At 40.9% G+C, this 21,209-nt stretch overlaps 1 protein-coding gene across 6 annotated transcripts in view; it reads right to left on the bottom strand.

Moving 5' to 3' along the window:
• ST6GALNAC3 (ST6 N-acetylgalactosaminide alpha-2,6-sialyltransferase 3) overlaps positions 1-21,209 on the bottom strand; it is a 535,914-nt gene that overhangs the window by 292,415 nt on the left and 222,290 nt on the right. For all 6 annotated transcript variants that reach the window (XM_019837261.2, XM_045036035.1, XM_019837263.3 and 3 more), the window contains exon 2: positions 9,975-10,169. In XM_019837261.2, the coding sequence (XP_019692820.2) occupies positions 9,975-10,169 (195 nt within the window). The remainder of the gene's footprint in view (positions 1-9,974; positions 10,170-21,209) is intronic.

Raw genomic sequence — 21,209 nt, 5'->3', positions numbered from 1 at the left:
CTGAAATATCAATGCCCTTTAGGTGATATTGTTCGAGGACACTTGTAACTGTGTCTATCTCATTCTCTTCCTTGTGAACCCCAATTTTAGTTTTTTTTTTAAGTGCGGTTTCTTGTGAATCCTTAGCACATGGCCTGTAACTGAGCAAGCCCTTCTTAAATATGTGGTGATTGATGAATATTCATGGTGAATACTAACTGCCACTCAATAAGTGGTTTTGTGCTTGTCATTATGTCAGGCTATTAGCCGGAACTTGAGAAAGCTGAACGAAAACACTTACCACTGGGGCCGTAGTTCTATCACCTATTTCAACTCTCAAATCAGGGTGCTTTTTTTTGTGGGTGCGCTGTTTGGTTTTTCTTTCTTTTTTAAAACAATTTGTTTTAAAACTTTTTTAACGTTTATTTATTTTTGAGAGAGAGAGAGAGAAAGGAGAGAGAGAGAGAGAGAGAGAGACAAAGCATGAGTGGTGGGGGGAGGGGCAGAGAGAACGGGAGGCACAGAACTTGAAGCAGGCTCCAGACTCTGAGCTGTCAGCACTGAGTCCAACACAAGGCTTGAACCCACGAGCTGTGAGATCATGACCTGGGTTGAAGTAGGATGCTTAACCGACTGAGCCACCCTGGCGCCCCTGTTTTGTGTTTCTTTGCTTGTCGCAAGTGAATTTCAACTTCTAACAGGCCCCTTTCAAGTGTGTTAACACGGCAGTTGGCAAAATGGGCATTTATCTACCTAAGGTTTGATCATGAATAAAATTCCCTACATCTTCCTGGGGAACCAATTACTACACTGAAAACTGTGATAATGGATTTTTCATCAATAACGAATGTGATTCGTAAAGTGAAAATCAATCTATTTTGACTGATGATGCCTCGTAGCAATTGGGAAGATTTCATCTGAATGATTATAATAAAACTTTATGATTTATCAGTTGAGTAAGACTAGAAATTCAGTAAGTATTCAGTCTTGTCTGGCCATTTTCTGGCTTGACGACCTTGGGAAATTGTGACCTTCACTCTCCTCCCTCAAAAGAGCAAGCTAGTTTCTTGAACATATGTCCCTGAGCAGGAAGATATACAGCACTGAATCTCTGTGGACACCTGAGCTGACTGATTGACTGACATCCGTGTCCCCTCGTGCACAGCCTCCCTGCGTTTTGAAGTATGGATTTGGAAAGACAGCTCCTCTCATCCTGCAGGCAACACCTTGTTTAAAGATGAGCTTCAGAATGTTTGGCTGTGGTTCTTGTAAAATAACTATAAGCTGTAACATATGTATCAGCTAGGACTCCAGTTGCAAGTGACCAAATCAGCATAGTTCAAACCAACACATAAAAAGGAGGGATTTTATTAGCTTATTTGCCCAAACCACAGAGGAAGGCAGACTGGCTTCAAGAACCACTGGTCTCAGCACTAGAGTACTTGTTCATGCCCCTGCTTTAGCCCTGTAACTGATTCCTGCTTCTCTCAGTGTCTTAGTCTCGTTCTCTCCAGGGAACACAGCCATTGCCACCTATAGAATCACCTCTCAACAGCTCTAAAACCAAAGGAGAGAGCACAGCATTACCCAGAAAAACAATAAAATCTGGGAAGAGTTCAAAATGGCTCATCTTGGGTCATGTGTCTATCTCTTGACCAATTACTTGGTTGGCTAATCACTAGCCTGAATTTTCTGCTCACCCCTGTCATCAGAAGGGAGGGATTGTGGTAGAGGATAGACAAGCCCAAGAGATACCACATACACCTAACTGGCTAATCACATATTTTAACCATTTTACTATCTAATATAGTATATATGCATATAGTCTGTGTGCTTATATTTAAGAAAGTATAAATTGTTCTGCAAGCATATGTGTGTATGTATAGATTGCAAGCATGTAAATATATATATATATATGTATGTGTTTTGTATATTTGTATATGTTGTTTCATGAATACGAATGTATGTATATAATGTATGTGTTACTGTTTTGCCAAGTATGGGTGTGGTTTTTCCCTTTTCAGGGATCCCATTTATATCCTAGATCATCATTACCCAATGAAATTCATTTTCTATATTTTATTCCCTACAATAAGTTGTATTCCAGGCAGAGTGGCCTACTTATTGTCCAGAGATGTATCTCATTTCTTTCTCTGGAAAGTCAGAGGATCATGCAAGCCTATGGCAGTGCCTCAGGGTCCTCTTGGGCATGGGATACCATGCCCATGTCAGGGAACACAGAAGGAAGCATTATTAGAAGAGATCCCATATATAGTTTTCAGGACAGCAGGACCACAGTAAGAGCACTCCAAGACGGGGTAACTAGGGGCGTCTGGGTGGCTCAGTGGGTTGAGGGTCTGACTCTTGGTTTTGGCTCAGGTCATGATCTCACGGCTTCGTGGGTTCAAGTCCCACATTGGGCTCTAGATTGGCAGCACGGAACCTGCTTGGAATTCTCTCTCTCCCTTTTTCTCTGCCTCTCTCTCACTTGTGCTGTCTCTGTCTCTCTCACAATAAATAAACTTAAAACAAAACAAAATGAAAAGACTGGGTAACTAGCCAAGCAAAATGAGGAGGTAAGAGATTAGCAACAAGGGTAATAGAATCTGAAAGAGATAAGAAATGGATCAATGGAGTGTGAGGTGGAGGTGATGATCCACGCAGACCTTAGGAATTTACCTTGACTTTTGGTGTAGTACACTTGGCCAAATGGGAGTGGTAAGAGCTGAAGGAAAATGGACAGTGTCTATTCAGAACTTTGAATGTTGCTCTTTTCCCCAACTCTGCTTTCTTTCCTCTCTCCAGCCCATCCAAATCCTTCTCCTACACCAAGAGCACAGTTATGTCTGTCCCTCCCATTCAGCACTGGAGTAGAGGTGGCCTTGAGATGCAGACATTGTTTGGGAATTGCTATTTCACAACTGGACTGAGAAACATAATCTCTTCTCCACTCAATATACATATGCCCTCATACTTAGGAAAAAGATAAATTATCTTAAAAATGATGAATCCAATATGCACATGCCAAATAAGTAATCTTTATGGTATGTTAATTTAGTTGTTTCCTTTTCTATAACAATTTGATAGTTGAAATTTCTTTTGCTTTATGATTACACAAATGTGAATATTCAGAATTTAATTAACAATTAAATCGATCAGATTTAAACTTTTGGAACATTCATTTGCATATAATTGCTCTCAATATACTTATGTAAAATCCAAAGCCTATATTCCCAAATATAGAAAGCCTATTCATGTCAGCTTTAGTTACATGTGTACATTTATTTGAATTTGTGGAGTGTGTGCTTTTATTGCCAAGAAAGTCAGCTATGTGCCTTAATTGTTGCTATAACCACAATTCAGGAAATTCTATTGCAACATCAATATGTTATGCACATCTTTAATTAGGCTAGTGCGGCCTGTCTGTCACAGCAACTGATCCTAAGTATTCTTATTTAGTCTACTTGAGGCTTTAAAATGTTCTCATTTTTAAAAGAGGCATATTTCGGCCTCATTAAATTGTTAAGCAAATCAATATGCAGCCCTACAACTTGATCGCTATGTTCCAGAAATCCTGTTTCTCTCCACTTAGCACATCTTTAGGTACCTGAAAGAGCACTCTACCACAAATACCAGAAATCCTCTGCAGCTCTAGCATGCTATATTCTCTTATCAGATGTGAGGGAGGCATCTGTCACCCCCACCAATCACCAGGAAGATCTGGCCGGGCATCCTATTGATTGCTAGAACTTGATTCTCTTATCTAGTAGTTAATGCAAATAAATTGCAGGTTGCTTGCTCTGAGCAATGTCTTCACACCAGGTCACCCAACAAAAAAGGCAACACAATGACTAAATCCATGGTCTAGAAACTAAACAGAATCTAGCCTGAAGTTCATTTCCTTTCTCTTCCCTCAAAATCTGCCATGATTTCAAACAGGGAGAAACAATAGCTGCCTTGAAGCAAACCCTGTGGTACCTTAGGCTTTTATACCTTCTCTATCTGCCACAACTAATTAATTTAAAACAAATCATTAACATTTGCATCAAGGAGAAAGCAGAGTTCATAGGTTATTGCCAAGCATAGATAGGGATTTTTTGGAAACACTGGGTATCATATGCTTTCTAACCATGTCCAAGGTCAAATAATAATACAATAACTCTGCCATAATGCTGTAGGTGGGGTCCCCCAAAGTCAGTCTTATTAAAATGCAGAGTTGCTTTACTAACACAGTAAATGACGTGGAAGGGCAAATCTGAGCAGCTAGTGGGGCAGGAATTAAAGTGAGGTGGACGCAGGGGGAGTGTAGGGCCTACTACGACACTTAAATCTCCCTGGGTCCAAACTTCAGTTTGGCACTTCCTCATGGTTACTGTCAGATCACACGTAAGTATTGATGAGGAATTCTGGGTTCTGCAGCCAGCAAGGACTTTCAGAATTTCAGCACTCACCCTGTTTGTTGTAACTCATTTTACTTCCCTGCTTCTCAAGACTTCCCCTCCCCCAAAGATAAGAACTGTAGCCTGTACTGGGTGAGAAAGAAGGGCCAGGGCACAACGAAGGTGGTGGGGAGGCAATCACCAACTGCATTATTTAGATTGTCATTGTTTTGCTAGGAAGGGTATTTTAATTCTTTCAATTTAACTTCACTAGAATAGTCTTCATAGTTTTCAAAACTTGCTTTCTTATGGGTCTAGATCAGGAAAAAAATACTCCAACAATTTAACAAGTGGGCACCTGGGGAGCTCAGTCTGTTGAGCGTACAACTCTTGATTTTAGCTCCTGTCATGATCTCATGGTTCATGGGTTCGAGGGATCGAGCCCTACATGGGGCTCTGTGCTACCACTGCAGAGCCTGCTTGGGATTCTCTCTCTCCCTCACTCCCTGCAAGCCCCTCCCTCGCTTGCACACATGCTCTCTCAAAATAAATAAATAACCTTAAAAAGAAATAAAAATGAAATATAAGCAAGTCCACCTGGTTATCTTTCCTGTATTCCTTGTACTTTTACCTCTTGTACTTCCCTTGAGAATAGGTCATTTAAGAACTAGGTGAATTGATAACATTAATCCAAGCTTGAAAAGAGTATAATTTATTCTCTGTGAGGCCTTCAGGACAGGCTGTCACAGATTTATAAGACTGCTTATACTTCTACTTGTGCCAAGCCAAAGGGTCCAGAGTTCATCTTATTTTAAACATAACCAAAGAATCAGGTTTTGCTCCCAAGTAATCCCGCTCTCCCCAATGTCCACTAAATCTTCAAATTCTGCCGTCCCACCCCCTCATTGTTTTAGACAGTATTGGAGAGATATTCTTTCTTGTAAACACTTTCACTCATAAAACTTTTGTTTAATGGCAGTGATGTCTGGTCCAGCTAAAGCATCAGGCAATAAAGCCATCATTAACAATAATCATGTTTGCAGATGTTCTAGGTCTGGAAATTATTGCTGGCATGTCTACATGTTTAAAAATTCTTGGAAGTCTGGTGGCTTCTAGAAAGCTTGTACTTTCTTCCGAGAAAACCTCAAGGACCAAGATATTAAAAATAAACACATCAGGGGCGCCTGGGTGGCGCAGTCGGTTAAGCGTCCGACTTCAGCCAGGTCACGATCTCGCGGTCCGTGAGTTCGAGCCCCGCGTCAGGATCTGGGCTGATGGCTCGGAGCCTGGAGCCTGCTTCCGATTCTGTGTCTCCCTCTCTCTCTGCCCCTCCCCCGTTCATGCTCTGTCTCTCTCTGTCCCAAAAATAAATAAAAACGTTGAAAAAAAAATTAAAAAAAAAATAAAAATAAAAATAAACACATCAGCTTGGTGACTACTTACTTAGCTAAGCCATGGCTATTGACCCTCCTCCAGATTAAAGTAGAGTGATCAGGAACATAGGAGTATGTAGCTACCTTTGAAGCAAGGTTTGAGGGTCACTATTGAAGCTGTTTGCACAGTAACATCAAGTGTACCACCCACCATTTAAGCTATGTTACTTTGGTTCTTGAAGACTTTTTCTTCCTTTATGTAATGCAAGCCTTATTTAAATGCAACCATCTCTGGGAAGGATTGCATCTGAGATCATTATTTGGTGAGGACCAGAATACAGAGCATCGGGGAGTAAGACTGAAGCCCAGACATGGGGGTGAGGGTGGGGTGGAATTGTGAGAAGGAAAGATGAAATCATGAAAAAGGAGGTAGGGAACCACAAAATTTTGTTTTCCTCCCAATGTAGCCTAAAATTGTTTGAGTTTGGAGGAAAATCTGTCATTCTCTTTGGATGTTATTATATTATATTTCAACATCCATGCAAAATTTTCTGTTCATCACCTGCTCTCATGTCACAATATGGAACTTCTCTGTCTATCATGCACGTAAGTTACCCACATTATCTGTTTGTCTTTACGTAAGATGAAATTGCCTATTTCAAATATTTCTTGTTTTAGATAGCTTAATGCCCTAATGCTTCTTTTCAGTTACTTCTTGCTGTACATTAGGTGAGATGCTCTGTGTGATTCCTGGTCAATAAATATCCTACCTGGGCTCAGAATATATTTTTAATTTTTTAATATGAAATAGAAATGCATAAAGATGAAACAACATGAACACATACTTAATAAATAATTATAATGTGAACACCCACGTAACTTCCAACTGGATCGAAAGACAGGATACTGTAAACATCCCAGCAACCCACACTGATCACAAACTGTCCGTCTCTCTCAGAGGTAACTGCTCTTCTCATTTCCACAATGATAATCTCCTTACCTTTTTTTTCCTTTGTAGTTTTATCTCCTATATATGTCCCTAGGCATCATCATTTAGTTTTGCCTTTTCTTGTGATCTATAAATGGAATCACACTCTGTATTCTATTACTCTTGCATTTTTGCTCAAAATTGCTTGTGCAAGATTCACCCCTAGTGTCACACGTAGCTGCAGTTCCATCATTGCTGTTGCTGTGTGGTATTCCAGGGTATGCAGAGCGATTTTAAGCCATTGTCCTACAGAGAGACATTTCAGTTGCTACCAGGTTCTAGCTGTCATGAATAATGCTGCCCCACACGTGGTCCATGCCTCCTGGTGCCTATGCTCATGAGTGTCTCCCCTGGGTACATCAATGACTGGAAACACTGGGGCATGGTGTGTGCAGATCTTCAACTTTACTCAAGAACAGGAAACTTTTTCCCAAAGTGGCTGTTCCAATTTATATTGCCCCTAGCAGTACATAAGAATTCCTGTCGTTCTATACCTCACCAACATCTGCTATTGTCAGATTCTTAATTTTTTTACCAATCTGGCATTTATAATAACTTAGCTAGTTGATGTTGTCATGCTTACTTTCTGCATGTCAGAACTGGCACGTAAACCCTCCAAGGCTTAAAAACTCTTTCCAGTAACTATGCTTCCTCTCAAGATAGAACCTCTGCAGGAGCAAAATAAATGATCAATATCCTTTAGTAAAGTCATTGTATTAAAAAACTAATACCAACAGGGGTGCCTGGGTGGCTCGGTTGGTTAAGTGTTGACTCTTGATTTTGGCTCAATCATGATTTCACGGTCATGAGATCGAGCCCCGTGTGTGGCTCTGTGCTGGGTGTGGAGGCTGCTTAAGATTTCCCTTTGCCCCCCTCTGTCTCTCAAAACTAAATAAATAAAATAAAATAAATTAAAAAAATAAAAACTATACCAACAGAATTTCAAAGGGTAGCCTGGTTGATGTGGTTAATTAAATAACTGCATCCTCAGGTCAGTTTTCCAGTAACAGGCCAAAATCCAATATATATAATATATATCTGTTTATTTTATATATATATATATATATATATATATATATATATATATATATTTTTTTTTTTTTTTTTTTACTTATTTATTAGGAGTGTGTGCACATGCCCGTGCAGGAGCAGGGAAGGGACAGAGAGAGAGAGAGGGAGAGAGAAAATCTTTTTCTTTTTTTAATTTTTTTTAATGTTTATTTATTTTGACAGAGAGAGAGAGAGAGAGAGAGACAGAGCATGGGCGGGGGGAGGGGCAGAGAGAGAGGGAGCCAGAATCTGAAGCAGGCTCCAGGCTCTGAGCTGTCAGCACAGAGCCTGACGTGGGGCTTGAACCCACAGACCGTGAGATCATGACCTGAGCTGAAGTCAGACGCTCAACCGACTGAATCACCCAGGCGCCCCGGGAGACAGAATCTTAAGCAGGATCCATGCTCAGGTGGAGCTCGACATGGGGTTCAATCTTACAACCTTGAGATCACGACCCCAGCTAAAATCAAAAGTTGGATGCTAAACTGAGCCACGCAGGTGCCCCGGATCCATTAATATTTGGATAAATGAAAGGGTCTTTAACATTTGGTGGGATTTCCCTCACAAGAGTAATTCATAAGACACTTTTTTCACATGTTTCATTTTCTACCTGTGATAGGCATCTGTGAAATGACCAACACAGTCCAGTAGTTATAGAATATTCAATGACAGCCAAAACTGAAAGTACCAAAAGACAGGAGTGACACAAACTATTCTCTAAGAGATACATTTTTATATAGGTAATCGATTTATTAGGACACTCAACAAATTCAAGCAATGGACACTTTTTAAAAAATTGATTTAAAACCAATTAAAGGTTAAACATCAAGCAAAACTCCTAAGAATTTATATGTTATTAATGGTGCCTTTTTCTTTTTACTATAAAGGTCTAATAAAAAGTCTGTAAACCCTGCAGATACAGAAACAATTTTCAAAGAATCAAATCAGCCAGAAGCCGTGACTCAGGTATGATATCGCCTACACAAGACAACAGACCAAGCCAGCATTCAGTGTCCCTCCCTGGATGCTAAGAATAACTCTCAGGACAGTAGCAGCATTCTACACCCAAGTTTCCTCTCTAGTATTTTTTTTTTAACCTTTATTTATTTTTGAGAGAGAGAGAGACAGAGCATGAGCAGGGGAAGAACAGAGAGAGAGGGAGACACAGAATACGAAGCAGGCTCCAGGCTCTGAGCTGTCAGTACAGAGCCCGACGCGGGGCTCAAACCCAAGAACTGCGAGATCATGACCTGGGCCGAAGTTGAACGCTTAACCCACAGAGCCACCCAGGAGCCCCTCCTCTCTAGTATTTTTACAAAATGACCTGTCAATGAGATCTGATCTAAAACTCTTCCCAGTGATACAGACATACTGATGACTTATACCCTTGTCACCAACAATCAAACAGGCTTGGATTCTGCATCTAGGAATAGTAACCTCACATTTACCGCACTCCATAGAAACAAATAGTAAAAACAATGTCATTAACCACTTCTATACACTTCACACATTTTGGGAGGTTCTTTACTTCGCTCTAAAATGCAAATTCTTTACTTCGCTCTAAAATGCAAATCTTGGCTTGCAAAAGTGCTACTGGAAAAGTGTAGCATACTTTCTAGTTGTCCATATACCTCCATCCTCTCCTGTGCTACCGACTGGCTACAAAGATTTAGAGGTTCAGTGATTACAGGATTTAAATGATGTTAACCCCTTTAAATTTGGCAACTCTTTAAATCCCATTATCTCGGCAACCACGGAGAATTTTAAAATCAGCTTGGCCTTTCTAGCTCCAGGTCTAAGGATTACAGAGTTTTAAAGAATATAAATGCTTCTCTGCCGTTCTACAAAGAGCTGTCCCCAACAAGTTGACCTCCAGGAAATAAAGCCAGCCAGTTCTCCAGCTGGTAATTGCTGACCAGAGTTTTGCAATAGAAAGAGATGGATGTTAAAACACCAGGAAAACAAGTAATTGCCTCCTCAACTCCACATGAAGCTAGACAATCAGATTTGATGTAGGAGGGGCAGCAGACATTAGACATGTGTATGTCACAATGTGTAAGAATGAGAAAACAGAAGATGTCAGGGACCCAAAGAAGCTTGGAGAGGCAGAGGGAGTAAGTTCAGTGATTGGAAACCATCTTGCTCCTAAAGAAAAACTGTTACCATGGATATCCACAAATCCTAGGAAACCCTCTGAGGTCTTACCTCTTGTGTTCTCACATTTATGTATCCATAGTGAGTTCGAAGGGGCCGCCTATATGTGTAGGAGAATGGTATCCATTTTGTGCCAGGCTGTCCAAAGCAGTTTAGCAGCAGTGGGAAATTCACTTCATTTACAAGGCGCACAACCAGCAGGAAGAGGAACGCTGCTATGAAGCTCACTGCAATCATAGACTTTCTCTACAAGACATTAAAAAGAAGAAAAATGAATGAATGAATGAATGAATGATTATCAACCAAAAGCAGTGACAGAGGGAGATTCCTTTATCTCCCTCTCTTTTTCTTTCAAAGGGATAAAAGGACTGTGTCATTTAGGAGATTTCATTTGGAGACAGAATTTAATCATTTGGTGACCAGTTTGCTTCAGCCAGCCTCTGAGAACAAGCAGAGAAGCCTTCTTAGATTATCTTTCCATTCCATTCCTACCCTTCCTTACTTCCCCACATTCCTCGACAACTTCTATTCAATTTTCGAAACGCAAATCAGACATTCCCAACTGTAGGAAACCCTTCCTAACTGCTGCATCCCCTCCCACCACCATCCCTTCACCCCAACCTGTCTAACCTAACAGAGTCCTGCACTCCCATACCTTGAAGGCACGTCTATGGTTGCACAGTTTTCACTGCATAATTATTTATATGACTTTTCCTCCATCTAATTGCGAGTTCCCAGAGAACCAGAATATACTGTTATACTGATCTCTGGATCCCAGGTCCATAACACACTGCCTTACATATTGTAGGCACCCACGAAACATTTGAGTGAATGAATAAATGGATTTTTCCCATCCTTGTAGACAAATTACCAGCAATTACTTTATTTCTATATCTAGCACCCGCTACAGGCAGGAAGCTGCCTGTGCTGTGAAAGGCTATGCAAAAGTTAAGACTCAAAAAGCTAACAATAAAAGTAGGGAAAAAATCCATGCGAAGCAGCTTAAGAACATCGCCCTTAATGGGTTGCCATGGAACAAGAACGAGAGCAAATGCATCTGACTGGGGTGGGGAAAGCAGAGATGTATTTGAGATTGAGCTGGATAAAATGCATGAATTTTAATCAGTAGAGACATGTGAGTGAAGCTTTCTAGGTAGAGGGAAGACAGCAAGGAGGCAAGAAAACATGGGGTGATTCATAGCTACACAGAACTTAGTCTTCCTGGGGCACAGAGGATGAGAAAAGGCTGGAAACAACAAATGATAACTTTAGGGACTGCCTACAACACCAAGCTGAGAAGTCTATCGAGGGTGGTAGGTGATAGAAAACCAAAGGAGGTTTTGTTTGTTGCTTGTTTAATTATAATTATAATTATACCTGTTATAAGTTATAATCAAACGTCACTGTTTAAAATGTTTTGAAGCAGGGAGGAACTAAAGACAGACAGCAATGAGTTAGGAGGCTATTCTGACTGGCTAGGACAAAAGTAATGAGGGATGGAAACTAGAGCAGTGGCAAGGGGAGTACAAAGGTAGAAAAAATATGAGAAACTCAACATAGGTGGTAAGCAGAGAACATGGCTCCTGATTGGATAGAGGTGAGATGGAGAATCTTGAGTCCAGGTTACTACAAGAATACTGGTCATATTAGGAGAAACCAGAGTGGTCAGAGTAAGAAATGATTTAGAAGGGTACGAAATGATTTAAAAACCCTGGGCTTCCTAAGTCCTAGTTTTTATCCAGATGGTGGGTCACCTGAATGGAGCCATCCAGGAGTCAGGTGGAGGGTCAGGTCTAGAGCAAGAAGAAAGAGCAGGGCAGAGGGCAGATGTCAGGAACAGCCATGCCTTGAAGTCCAGGGTGAAGACACAATCAGAGATTCCTCCACAAAGCTGAGATTGGCCCTCAATTCTTCTTCAAACTTAAGGGAAGCCAAATAACTATCCAGGAATGACCTGATGTATGTTGTTGTGTTTCCAGCTTATCACTTCTTAGTGAATAAACTTCGTTTTGCTCTTCACAGAATGTCCCAAAGTAGAAAAGAAACCCAAAGCCGGCCCCTGTTCCTCCCTGGCCATGATCACAGTCTCTGCAAGGACAGGAGACTAAAGCCCCCAGAAGTCAGAGACCCCAGAGGACGTCTTAGCTCTTGCTCAGCTCCGTAATTTGTAAAAGCCCCGTCCTTCTGTCTAGCCAGCCTAATTTTCCAATCACCTGCAAGTCCCTTGAGTTCTGCCTCCTCAAAACCCCTTATCTCACCACTAACTACCACAGCCTTACCTCGTTTAACCTTCTAATCATGAAAAACTGTTTTAATTTGCTCCTCTGTGGAATCATTATGTCCACAACATTGCAATGTGTCAAGGTAACAGCTTAAATGAGGTGATGGATCTTACAAGTTTAAAGGGACATAGACCAGAACAGATGGCTAAATAAAAGCAAAGGGGCCAGTCACCCATTAAGTAAACAGGTAAGAACCTTTTTTATCGCCATCCGGTAGCTTGTTGCAAAACAGCAGTTTTCTTTGAAGGAGACCCAGATGGGATTTGTGTCTTTGTCTATTCCAAAGCCCTGCGTGGCTCTCTGGTTCTACTGGTTGCTGCACTACATTGCATGGATGGGGGTTTGGGGACAAAGGTACAGAGGGCCTTTCTGAATTCACAGATCTCGCATAGCCACACATACATAATGCATACATGAGAGGAAAATAAATCAACCATTTTGAGAGCAACTTCAAAATGGAACGAGATCACAGTTGTAAAAGCCTGCTCCCTAGTAATCCCTGTCTGCCTCCCATGTTTCATCAAAGGGAACCAAGTAATGAGCACAGAGAGGATAAGGGGAGCAAATGGAGAGTGGAAGCCAGACAGACTCCTCTGTGCTTGACCTGGAATCATATTCTGCGGTGGGCAGAGGTGTTCCTTTCATAGCTCAGGCTTTGCCTGGACCTGATTCTTTGCCTTTCTTTCTGTTTCAACATTCTTATTTAACATGAAAGCATTCTCATAGTGCTGATATAAAACCACCCTGAAATTTCACTAGAAAAGGTATAATTTCAAACACATCCTGTACTCCAGACAGCAAGGACAGCAGGACACAGCATTGATGTGCATCCTTCTAGCAGTCATTCCTGCCAAATCGTGACCTTGAGCTTTAGCAATTACAATAAAAACCGTGGATGAGGCTTTTTAAAGCCTACCACACCAGAAGGCAGTGAGAATGTGTGTGTGGGGGGGGGGGGGGGAGGGATGCGGAGTTGGGGAAGTAACAAAACACAAATGTGTATGATACATATGAATGTATTTATTCCTTCAAGTCACATGCACTCATTGGGCCCATATTCTGTGTAGATTTGGTGAGGTGCTGAAAAGGAGAAATAAAACCATAAAAGACAGCATGCTTCAAGCTTCCAGAGAGAGACACCTTACAGCAGCTGGCAAGTAAACAGAAATGTGTAATGTCACCTATCAAATGAGGTAGTGGAGGTACACACAGGGCACTGCGCCAGCCCAGAGGAACTGGGAAGGGTTGTGGGTGGGACAATTCAGGGAATGCTTGTTTGGGGAGGCAGTATTCAAATGGAGTCCTGAAGAATGAGGAGGAGTTAGACAAGTGGAGATGGGAAGGGCATTCCAGCAGAGGGAACAGCATAGACTAAGGCCTTAAATTGGTCAGAAATTTGCAAATCTCTTGGTAAAAAGAACACACAGACTGTATGTGGGGGAAGATGATGGTAGGGAAGCAGACAGGGTGCAAACCATAACACAAAATATAGTAAGCCAGATACACTCAGTCAGATGCAATTATCTGCCCCATCCATCTTAACATTAGGACAATGAAAGGATAAATGCATAAAAGTGCTATGCTTTATAATTCTAAATATTCTTCACGTCTTATTTGAAATTGCCATCCACATTGCCTTGTTTCCAGTAACTTAAGTTTATTCCATCAGTGGCTTGTTCTAGCAATTGTTTCAAGTCCATCAACACTCAGACAAGGAGAAGACTTTTTTATATGTGTTCTATGTCTAACAGTCTGTGTATGGAAGTGATCACTGCTGCCCTGCTGAAGTAAATCAGAGCCTCTCCTAGATCCAACAGCCAGCAACTAGGTGAGAAAAAACAACAGTAAGTACTCATCAAGTTCATAATGTGTAAAACTCACTCTGACAAACTCTTCATACTGCAAAAACTGGCATTACATTTAATAGGTCATTCCTTTAAGATAAGAAGTATGAATGTTAGGGGCATCTGGCTGGCTCAATGTAGAACATGTGACTTTCAATCTCAGAGTCATGGGTTCAAGCTCTGCCTTTGGCATGGAGTCTATTTAAAAAAAAAAAGGAAGAAGTATCAGCTTTTAAATGACACAACAGGTGCAAAATGCAGAGCACAGTTCTGGCACACAGGGAGCACTCAAAAATGGGAGATGTTATTATGATGATGTAACTACTAACTGTCAGAGCCTTCTTGGCCATTAGCCAGTTGGTAAGAATTGGCCAGCCCATGTGAATGCATGAAGAAAACTTGGAGATATCTTTTTCTCAAATATTCCAAGCAGCTGCACACCCTTGAATCGCTCAGTGCAACTTAACCACACAAGCTCTGATAGAATGTCACTGTGCCCAAATAGATCTGATGAATTGCTTTAGGGAAAGCTCTCTCCTTCTTTGTTCCTCATTTTGGGCAAGTCTGAAGGGGCCTTTAACAGCTGAGACATTTAGAATTTAATCCCCTCTGTGCTGCAAAAATATGCATCAAAAATGTGGCATTCTAGTTGCTTGCTCTTTAGAGTTGGAATATCATTTATCAGACTTATAGCAGAAATACCTATTTCAAAATAAAATCCACAGAGAATTCATGATTTAGGGAGAAAACAATTGCCAATATTTGTACCTAGCAAATTTGCAAGCTATATTAACATTTGTATGTTTTTATTCTTTCTACCACAGAATTAGCCTTTAACCTCAAGATAAAATCTTTATCTTTTAATATAGTCAGTTGCTAGATCTTTTGTTTCTTTTTCATAAATGATAAACAGTAGTATAAAGCTATATTTTTCTATTTAAATAGTATTATTTAATGACTGAAGTAGTTGTTTTCTAGGGTAAAACTGTATATATTTTTGTCCATATGCTGTCATTTATCCAATAACAAATATTTGGGTTGGCTGTGTTATTTATATCAGTACTCAAGCACCTCACACATTGACGAGTGCCTACCCATTGCGTATTTGTGACCTTATCAAATACAAATTCTTCTACCATATAGAAATTGTGTCATGAAATTAATTCTACCTTGTGTCATTGGCCAAGCTCCAAATGTGGTTCTCCCAAAATACAATAAAGCTGCTTCTCATTTGCACAAGGATGAATTAGCAAAGCTCAGAGTATACAGATAAAATCTTCATTTGTTCTGTTTATCTATTGAATCAACAAACTGGATTCTGCTTATTAAACTATAGTGAACTCTGGAGAAAATATCACCCATTTGTTGGGAGGGGGGTGAGGAAAGGGAGGTGATAACAAGAGGGTCAGACCTAATTTCGTGGAGTCCATACTTAGGCAGCACAGCTGGTGATAAAATCATTGAGGACATCTAGGAGAGTAGGGAATGCCAAACAAGGTCAACATGAGAGAATAAGCAGCACTTCAGAATCCATAAAGCTGTTGAAGCAAATGTGATAACCTAAAAGAAATACACTTTGAGAGTAGGCTTTGAGGAGGGCGGAGGGAGTGGACCTAGAGAGGCAGAAAGGAATCTGATTGTGGAAGGTCTTGTATATCATGCCAGGGAATCTGGACTTACACCACAGAAACCAAAGAAGGGGTCTAAATGTGAGATAGGATCAGGTTTGATTTTGGAGAGTTCACTCGGGACATGGTGTGGTCAATGAATGAGGAGGTGGGAAACAGCCTGTTGGAAAGACAAGGACAAGAGCAACATGCACCACATCATCAGATATCACTAATAGATGTTAAATTCTCAATATGAGAACTGCAATGGATACTTTTAGCAACTGGCTGTCCTTCTCCTAGTAGGAGCACTAGGATTAAAGTCCAGATATAGTGTATATTATGAACAATCATCATATTCTTTTTTTAAAACTTATTATTTTGAGAGACAGCATGCACACATGAGTGTGAGTGGGGGAGGGGCAGAGACAGAGGGAGAGAGAGAATCCCAAGCAGGCTCCACCCTGTCAGCCCAGAGCCAGATGCTGGGCTCAAACTCCCATTTTGTGAGGTGACGACCTGAGCCAAAATCGAATCAGGCATTTAATCGACTGAGCCACCCAGGTGCTCCAATCACCGTCTTAATAGAAGATAATATTTAATGAGTGCGATTAGTTGGAGAAATACTTGTGTAACCCTCATTTTCCACACAAAGGAATAGAGATGTAGAGAGGGTGAGTGACTTGCCCAAGGTCACAGAGCAAGGAAATAATACACACAGGCATTGAACTCAAAGCCCGTGTTCTAGTGTGTGTGTCAACTAAGTTGTCCATTTTACTCATACCAAAGGGAATACTCTCATAGGAGTGGTTCAGAAATTTTAAAAACTGGCACTAGCCCTAAGTAGATTTTGTAATACATTTTGTCAATAAACAAAATAATTCATATGGAAAATTAAGTGGCTGATCTGAAGCATGGTAATTATATTTACCTCAAAATCAGTAATTTGTGGGCAAATTTAATTCTGGCTTTATTCCCAGTATTAACAAGACAACTTCAGGGTACCGTTGGTTAGCACTCAGGGAAAATAAAGCAATTATTCCTCTACTCCGGCTACAGAATATTCGGTGCCCTTTGTCAATCAATGGTATGGAGCCCTATTACATGGTAAAACAGACATGCCTTTCTTAGCTCCACAGTTCTGCCATTTTCTGTTTATTCAATGAAGATGCAGCTAAACAGCATAATGTTGACGGTTTCATAAAAAAAAAAAACTAAGTAATAGACAACCTTCAGTATGGTGACCTCCTTTAAGAATCTGGAACCCATGGCAACATGTCACCATCAGACATAGGTAGAATCCAGCAAGAATTACAAATCCAACAAACGGAAACCAAGGCAATACAGTTCTCGTGGGCACCACTGTCATACGTTATTCTGTACAAAAAGCTAATCCTAGGGAAAAATTGTAAGTGGCCAAAATTTCTTCAGGTTTTTTTTTCCCCCAAAGGAGACTCCCTATAGTTGTAAACACTGCAGAGAAGCTCAAGTTAACCTGAGCATTATAAGTCTGTCAGATGACATGATAAGAGGTCGCACTGAACTTTGACACCTATATTAAAACCATAATGAAAACTGTCAATGAGGTTTTTGTGTGCCTACACATTTTTTTCTTATTTTATTTGCAGAGGGGATTTAGGTTTTCTGCCCTGATTTGATTTTCAAACTGCTAAAATATCAAATGAATACAATCGTGGCTACATTGACTGAGTTTGTTTCATTTTGAAAAATTATATAAAACCAGTTTATCCCATTTTGCCTTTCATCTTTATCGTACTGCTTCAGCACATGCCCTTTCACATGGCAGAAAGAAATCAAAGTTCTTCAGAAACATAAGATAGAGCTGAAGATTGGTATTGAGTATGTAGAATGAAGGGCCCGGAAAGCAAAGTCTCTCAGTGTGGCTGTGCCAATAGACACAGAGAATTTTAATCCAAAGGGCAGGTTCTCATGATAAGAACATCAGAGATTGGAGTAGATGGCCCTGAAGTTACCTCTGTTTTTCATTAAATTCTTGAACTTAGGGGAACCAATATCCCCTAGTCTGACTGTTATTGTCTCTCCATACCCCTGGCATTCTGTAGAGGGAAAGGAGGTGCTACATAAGCAGAGACAATGAAGATGATTAGGTAACCAGGGCAAGTGATTTTGTTTTATTCTCAGTCACCTTATGGCCCACCGGCCTTTGTTGGATTCTGCAAACATTTGCTTGGCATATTTCATTCTTGCAGAGATGAGTTCATCTCTTAGAATCCAATTCTTACTTTCAAGGTGTTTAGTAAACAGAAGGATAAATTCTGGGGATCCTGGCGCCATTAGGGAGGAGGTCATTCCCAGAGGCACCACGATAAAGGCAAGAATGATAACCACGAAGACAATGATGATGGGGACCCTTTCTTTTTCTGTGTATCTACAGGACATTAACACTGTACAGCATATATATTTACAAACACTTTCAGACCCATCACCCCAAAGGATTCTCCCTGTAATCAGTGAAGTAGAGAGGGAAGTGGGGGTGCTTGGAAGTCTCATGCCCCTCTGTCTTTTCATGCCTCCCAGTTTCAAGTTTGCATTTCACCATTCTCTAAAGCTCCTTTGCTACCCAGGTCCTGTGACGTTGTCCAGACTGCTCCCCACTGGCATCTATCATCCTCATCTCTACAAGTTCACAAATAACTCCACTGAAATGGTGTCTCCTCCTTAAAGCCTGTATCCCTCCCTGGCTTCAAGGTCATGGATGAGACTGAGTCGAGATGGAGTGGATGGAGAAGGAAGATGGAGGAAACAGGAAAGGAGGAGGTGGGGCGGGGGGGGGGGAGATTGGGGGAAGGGAAAGGTTCCCCTCTAGTTTTGTTTGCAATCAGTCGTTGAGAATGTGAACAACATCTGAGAAACATCTCGAGCACCCTCAAGAACAACTTCTCGAATTTGGAAGATATTCAGTCAATATGTGTGGAAGAATGAAAAGAATGAAGAAGACAAGGAAAGATTGAGGATTAAAGATTATCCTCTCCTGGGGTGTCTGGGTGGCTCAGTCAGTTCGGCTCAGGTCATGATCTGTGGCTGGTGAGTTCGAGCTCCATGTCAGGCTCTGTGCTGACAGCTCACAGCCTGGAGCCTGCTTCGGATTCTGTGTCTTCCTCTCTCTGTGTCCACTCCCCCACTGCACTCTCTCTCTCTCAAAAATAAATAAACATTAAAAAAAAAAATTATCCTCTTCTAAATTTAAGCAGTAAATTATCTGAAAAGTTTCAAATTGGGATCATTAGGGGAAATGTTTTCTACACAAAGTATTCTTTTCTTTTTTCCTCTTAATTCACCTCGCTTGTAGATCTGACGTGGGTATGGTGGGGCGGTGGGGGAAAGTGTTAGGATGGGGGAATATAAAGTGAAGTAGGTAGAACTGGAATATTCTGAGAATTGCTTGGACGCTTGCAGATCTGAATGGTAGCAAACCTGCTTAAAGCAACATCCTTTATAGGGTACATAATGAAAAGACTTAAAGAATGCACTTTTTTAAAGAAAACCAACTCTTGTCTCTGGATAACACTTAAAGCTAGAATCTGACATCAGTGAATGAGATGTGGGTAACAAAAGGATACCTGTGGTAGTAATAAGGACGATGACACATTTTCTGAGAGGAGAGACTTGTGCTCAGCAAGCACTTTACAAAGATGAAACAGATTCTCACCAGCAGCCTATCTGTAGACTCAAGGTGGTCAAGTTACACTAAATGAGTCAATATATGTCAACTTGGGCACATTGTTCTTAACCTCTTTGTGCCTGTTTTCCCACCTAAGATTGGAAAAATAATAGTACCTACCCAGTATGATTGTTAACAGGTTTTTGTTTGTTTTTAAGAGAAAGCATGTCTTTAAGAGAGAGCATGCGAGCAGGGGACAGAGACAGAGGGAGAGAGAGAGAAAATCTTTTTTTTTTTTTAATATTTTTAAGTGTTTATATTTTGAGAGCATGAGAGAGAGACAGAGCGTGAGCAGGGGAGGGGCAGAGAGAGATGGAGACACAGAATCCAAAGCAGGCTCCAGGCTCTGAGCTGTCAGCACAGAGACCGATGCAGGGCTCGAACTCACGAGCTGCGAAATCATGACCTGAGCCGAAGTAGGACACTTAACCAACCGAGCCACGCAGGCACCTCAGAAGAACCTTTAATGAACATACGAGAGAGAAAATCTTAAGCAGGCTCCACACTCTTTGCGGAGCCCAACTCAGGGCTCAATCCCAGGACCCTGGGATCATGACCTGAGGTGAAATCAAGAGTCAGACGCCCAACTGACTGAGCCACCCAGGCGCCCCCTATGATTGTTAATGGTTTAAATGATTTACTACATAAGAAGAACCCTAAAAGCACTGCCTGGCAAAGGGAAAGTGCTCAGTAAATGTTAGCGTTTATTGTTAACAGTATTTCATCAACTCTAAGATACCATCAATTGTTAGATACACAGTTACTCTAAATATAGTAAGAAAGAAAAGCAAGATGGGAAGTCTAATAATAGACCTCTGCAAAAAGCCAAGACACCAAAATGAGATTTCCTTAAAGTTAGAATATTCCAGAAATAAAGCTGCCATTCAGAAAGGCACAGCAAGAAAAGAGAAAGGGAAAATAGTCTCCCCTGAGAATTCGAACCACAGGCAGGTACTCATGCAGGTTTTTGATACAGCTTCACACTACTGGTATGACTCAAGAAAAATCTCAGTAAATAATTCAATTTAAAGTGGTCTCAGGTTGGTAGTATCCCCAGGTGACCGTTTGAAACAACGCAAATCCTATCTGGGAGAATTTAGCTTTGTTGCAGGCTGGTAGTGACTGCAAGGTGGTATGGAGTATACAAAGACACCTCCCTCTTAGATATGAGAAAAAAAAACATTTTAAAATCAATGAAGTATGGTGGTATCAAAATCATTGTCGTCACCATCATCATCATCATCCTAGAGAATAAAAAGAATCAGGAATGGGATCAGGATTATTTTAAACGCCTATCTCTCTTACCCTGTACTCTAAAGGAGCCATAACCACAGTGCACAAAGAATAACAAAGAGTCCAGGAGTTCTCCGGGACATTGGAATTTGCCAACATAAATGCCTTTTGGGTGTTTTCCTTCTTTTTGAAGTTTCCTTGACATGGCTAGGTGACCCTGCACACACATGCATGTCATAACCCATCCATACACAGATGTCAACTGTGGCACCTCCCAGCATCTCCCTCGGGAATAGACACTGTCCTCTCGTAGGTCGAAGTTGAACCCTGGCAGGGGAACATATGTATTCAAAAGTCTTTGCTGAACACAAGTAGAGTTTTGCCAGAGCACAGGCCTCCTGGTGATAATAAATTGTACTGTGCCAAGAACAGGTGAATTTCAAAGTAGGACAGTTTCCCCGTCAATTCTGGGCTTCATATTGCATTGGCAGTAATTTGAATCGCCCATGCAACATAAAGTATATTAGTTTATTACTTATGGTCTCCTGTGCTAGAATAGCAAAGGCAGAAAGATCTCCACTGTTAAGCAGAAGCCTAGAAATACATGTATAAGGTCT

The sequence above is a fragment of the Felis catus genome, chromosome C1 (assembly GCF_018350175.1).
Source record: "Felis catus isolate Fca126 chromosome C1, F.catus_Fca126_mat1.0, whole genome shotgun sequence".
In the NCBI taxonomy this organism is placed as follows: Eukaryota; Metazoa; Chordata; class Mammalia; order Carnivora; family Felidae; genus Felis; species Felis catus.
This window is presented reverse-complemented; position numbering and strand designations above follow the sequence as displayed.